The 5,300-nt window shown below is 35.1% G+C and overlaps 1 protein-coding gene across 1 annotated transcript in view; it reads right to left on the bottom strand.

Moving 5' to 3' along the window:
• The window catches only part of LOC117174699 (trace amine-associated receptor 9), a 123,951-nt gene extending 119,287 nt beyond the window's left edge, over positions 1–4,664 (bottom strand). The window contains exon 1 of the mRNA XM_033364007.1: positions 4,402–4,664. Within this exon, the coding sequence (XP_033219898.1) occupies positions 4,402–4,623 (222 nt within the window). The 5' untranslated portion in view covers positions 4,624–4,664. The remainder of the gene's footprint in view (positions 1–4,401) is intronic.
• Positions 4,665–5,300: the final 636 nt, after the last annotated feature.

Here is a 5,300-nt window from a genome sequence, read left to right as displayed (position 1 = left end):
CCCCCCCCCCCCTATAATCTTTAAACTCCTCTCTCTTGACTTTCTTTACTATTGGTATAACTACTCCTTCTTTCTATAACTCTGGCCACTCCTCTCCTCTCCATACTCTATTACACATTATCTACGCCCATTCCTCTAGTCCTTCCCTTCCGTATTTCCATACTTTATTTGGAATCTCATCTATAACAGGTGCCTTTCCATCCTTCATTATTCCTAAAACCTCAAGTATTTCTTCCCTTGAAATGTCCTCTTCCTCATCTCTTTCTCTACCATATTTTCCTCCCTTTATAACTTTTCTCTCTACTCCTCCTAGCAAATCCAAAAAATATTTCTTCCATTCTAACATTTGAATATCTTGGTTTACTCTTTCTCTTCTTTTTTTTCTATTTACTACCTTCCATACCTCTTCTTCTGTATAAGCATTCTCCGCCTCTTCCTCAAACCTTTTATTCTTTTCCTCTTTCTTTTGATAACACAACTCAGTATACTCTTTATTTTTTCCTATATTCTTCCCCATTACTCTTTTCTTTTCTTCACTTTCTTAGTTCCTTTCTGACCTCCTTTTTTTCTCTGTGCAATCCTTATCGCATCCACTTCCATTCGCCCCTTTACCAACTTCATTTTTGTTTGTGCACTCCAATCCAATTTTTATTTCTCCTATCTTTTTTCCCATCTCCTCGTCCACATTTCCCTCTCCCATTTTGATATTTCTTATTTTTTCTCTAAACTGTACTTTTCCTTCCCTTGACCAATCCCCTTTTCCTACACTTTTTACATTTGCTCCCCTTTTACTCATATTGCTATTGCTTTTTTGTCCCTCTAGTGTCACTATTATGGAAAAGTGATCCGAATCAATATATTCACCTACCTTTAGTTTCTTAACCTTCTCTCTTCATCCCCTTCTATATTTCCGTTTAAGATATACCATCCCAACTCCTCCAAGCTCTTCAACAACTTTTTTCCTTTCTTTGGATTTTCTTCCTCTCTCTTCTCCCCATTCCCTTCCTCCTCTGTCTCCTGTTCTCACATTGAAATCCCCACCTATTATCAGCCTAATCTCTTCTTTATTTTCTTCAATCATTTCTTTAATCTCCTTTGCTTTCTCCTGCATATCACCATTCACATAAATCCCCACTACCTTCCACTTCTCTCTCCCATCATTGCCTGTTCTACTATAAATCCTTCTTTTTTTCACTTCTTTTTTTATCTTTCCCTGTTATACATTCATTCCTTACTCCCATCACTATTCCTCCCATTGCTCTGCCCTTTTTATTCTTCCTCTTTGCATTTTGCACTTGCCATTTGTAACCTCTTGGTAACCTTCCTCTTACTCTTTCCCATCCTTTTTCATCTAGCCACGTCTCCATCATTATGACTGCATCCCATTGTGTCAAATTTCTCATAACCTCCCTATCCTTTCTCTCCAATCCTGCTACATTCCAGTAACAAATCTTCCATTCTTCCCTACTTTCGTTTCCCATCATTTTTTCCTTCTTACTGTTTCTTATTTTCTTATCTCCCGTTTCTTCCTCTTCTAGTTTGCCTGCACCTCATTTCTATTATCTGTTCCCTTTCTTCGTTGCAATCTCACCATACTCCATCTACCTGAATTCTCCCATACTTAACCCATGTTCTCTTTCACTTCCTCTTTCTTTCCTCTTCCGGTATTTTCCTTAATTTATACTGAATCTTCCTTTCTACCCATGTCAAATCATCCTCTATACCCCTTCCTTCAGCTCTTTCCCCTCAAATCGAATACCCTTTATCACTATGTTTAATTTTATTTCTCCTCTCTCTTTCCTTTCTGTTCTTTGTTCTATTTTTCTCAGACTTTCCATCTCCTTATTCCCACTATCGGCCCCACCACAATCCCCGTTCGAGCTTTCAAGTTTCTTCATCCTACCTCGCATCTCCTCTACCTTTTTATTATTATCTTCTTCCTGCTTCTCAAGTTTTTGCTCCAATGACTGCATCCTCTTTTTTAACTTTTCCCTGATTTCTTCTCATTTTTTTATTTCTTTTTTAACTTCAGCCATTTCCCGCCTAATCTCCTTTTTTAATTCCTCTCCCCTTTTCTCCTGATTTTCTTCATAAATCTACATTACCTCTATCATCACTTCTCGAATTTCCTTTAGTCTTTCCTCTTTCATCTCCTCTACCGTCAGCAGCCTTACTATTATAGTTTTTCCGTACCAAACTCAGCTTTTCCGGCGGCGATCTAAACATTTTCTGATATTGTACTCTCGCACCGATATCTTCCTTCTCTTCACTGCTTTCCCTTTCCCCTCTCTTTCTTTTGATAGATGCTTCTATTGAACCTATGAAACTATTGAACCTACGCCTTCTATACTTACCTGCCTCTATCTACCGTCGCTGTCTGGTACCTGTCTCGCCTTTCTTTGTCGCTACCCAACCCTCCTACAACCAATCCGTCAACACAGTCCTCCCACCCTGTCACAAATCTCTAAAATTCAACTATTTGTTGAAAATCAGTCTTTTTGGTGAAAGAGTACTCTCTTCAGTTAAACCTCTATCTTTTTAATTGAAAATTAATTTATGTGGTTGAAAATTGAACCATTTTGTTGAAAAATCGTTTATTTCCCACATGAAAATTTATTTTACGAACTGAAAATTTGATTATTTGATTATTTGATTTTTAGTAGAAACTTTATCTTTTTAGTTGAAAATTCATGTATTTGGTTAAAAATTAGTTTTTTTTGTTGAAGATTAGTTGAAGATAATTGAAACGGAAAATTTACGTTTTTGATAGAAATGTAATCGCTTTCGTTAAAAAATCTTCTGTTTTGTAAAAAATTTAATTATTCTATTTTTGTTTAAGAATGTATTTATTTGATTGAAAAAAATATTTAGTTAAAATAGGCTTTTCCTTTTTATAGAAAATTCATCTTTTGGGTTGAAAATTCATATTTTTGTGTGAAAATTCATTACTGTCATTGAAAATTAATTTCTTCACGGGAAAAATCTTTTTTTTTAAATTGAAACTTGATGTTTTTAACTGAAGATGTAACTATTCTAGTTTTGGTCTGTAAGTTTATATTTTTATTTGCACATTTTTATGTTTTATTGAAAAAATATCTTTTTTGTTAAAAATTGATTGTTTTAACAATAAATTAGTTCTCCTATTTCTGATTGAAATTTGATATTTTTTACATAAAAATTTATGTCACTGCATTAGTTATCGTCAGATGGGCCAGCATTTTTCGTATAACAAGACTCGTTCATGCCGCGAGTTATAAAAAGTGTGATTTTAGGTAAGTTTAAATGTTTTTATATCAAATTAGTATTTTTTCTCTTTTTATAACTTGGTTACGTTCCAGACGATAACTAACGTATTTGCATAATTTGAATTTCAATTGTGAATAAAAATGGACTCCAATCAAATATCATGTTAAGTGATCAAAATGGAGTTTTTATCTAACTGCTTTAATCGGTTAAGCCCTTTGTGAAAATAAGAAGTGAGTTTTAAATACGATTACAAGCATCTTTAATTTCTAATTTGGCTTAAGGTAACGATTACTAGTGCATTTGCCTAATTTGGTTAAAAATTCATATTTTTCGTTTAAAATTAATGATTTTATTTTTAAAAATTCATTTATTAGGTTTAAAATTTTGCATCCAAATTCAAAAAGCTTATAAATGCTCATTAAATTCGCAACGCACATAAAGGCTGAGCATATTCTCGAGCATATTCTGGAGCATATTAGCATGTTCGTGAGAATTTTTCCGAGCGTGGCAGGGTCAATTCGATCCGTTTCTGGCTCCTACTGTTAACTTCACATTCGTGTGGAGCTTCCTAATTTTTTCGCTTGCAACCCAATATACTTTTGAAGGCTGCCTTATTTTGAAATGGGGTGTACGTGGTGAAGATCCTTAAAAGTGATAAAATAAAATAACACAGGTACCCAAAAACTGTGTCATATGCAGTGAACTGGACCACTATACCTATATGTTTCTGAGATTCCTGAATTTGAATATAGTATCAGATTTGCTCAATCACGTCAGATTTTTGGAAAAAATTATCCTTTTTGGCTAAAAAAAAAACCTACGATGCGAATCTGTCGTCATAGAAACTTCTTGTCCGGCTTAAATTAACGATTGAATCTTGTGTTTTAAGGTGAGTATATCGAAAAAACTATTTCCGTCACCTATCTTGAGAGGTAGCAGGTCTTTTATGCGCTCACCATCTCTCTTATCATTTTTTACCAGTTATCAGCAGCAAAAACCGCTTACTAGAAGTTATTAGTACATCAGATTCGCGACTTATATCGTTTTTAAAAAAATGACGAAAAGGATCATTTTCTAAAAAGCCTGACGTTATCTAAACAATTATTTTCTTTTGTCTCTGTATAATGAATGAAAAATAATGAATTTCGTTCTTACCTGAGCATGGATGTATTTAGTGTAACGACGACTATTGATGACACAAATAACAAGAAGATTAGCGAAAAGGATGCCAAGGCTGAGAAGAAGAATCAAGGCCGCGCGTAGCAACTCCCCTGGTCCAGGCCCGGTCCAGGACATCTCCGAGGAACCAGGCCGCCAGCAGCTACTGTTGCTCAGTACTGGAGCCAGCAAGATAGTTTGCTTATAATGTTCCATCATCCTGGCTCGGTTATTTTTCCGAGCTATTATCTGTCGTTTTGCTAAGAGAACTTCGCGACGCGCGGCTCTCGATCCTCCAAATTAATAATTATTTTTCTCTGGTAACACAGGTCATTCATTCTTCCCTCTCTTGGCACTCTTTTAAGGACCACTTTGCGCCTCGAAATTTATCGGTTTTCAGTTTCTAGATTTATCAGCTTCGATTTTCTTTATCACTTTCATTTAATCTGAAAATGACTTCGCGGAACTTTATGTGCACAGTTTCAACTCCACAGCACATTGTGTCTAGGCTTCTTTCAGTGGTGCAGGATCAGCGACTGAAACATGAATAATTTAGGATTTATGGTTAAATATTAGAATAGCAAATGCCAACTCAAAATTCATTATTTCACATTATATTTCACTAGCAATCATAATTCGCGCACTATACGCGCGATAAGTTTCTTTTTAGCAGTCAAATTCTCAATACAAATATTCGGGTGCGCCTTCTAAAAACAAAAATAAGATTCTAGTAATTTCTCTGTTACTAGACATTCTTACATTTTCATCAGAGAAGGTATTAGATTTCTGAAAAATTGAATCCCCCCTTGCCCCGTTTTTGTCAAATTTCCATGTTTTAAGACCCCCTGAATCCGAAAAACAAGTTTTTGCGAATGTTTCTGCCAGCTGTTTTGTAT

This window comes from Belonocnema kinseyi, chromosome 6 (assembly GCF_010883055.1).
Source record: "Belonocnema kinseyi isolate 2016_QV_RU_SX_M_011 chromosome 6, B_treatae_v1, whole genome shotgun sequence".
Taxonomy (NCBI): domain Eukaryota; kingdom Metazoa; phylum Arthropoda; class Insecta; order Hymenoptera; family Cynipidae; genus Belonocnema; species Belonocnema kinseyi.
The sequence above is the reverse complement of the archived record's forward strand: the minus strand, read 5'-3'. Positions and strand labels throughout refer to the sequence as shown.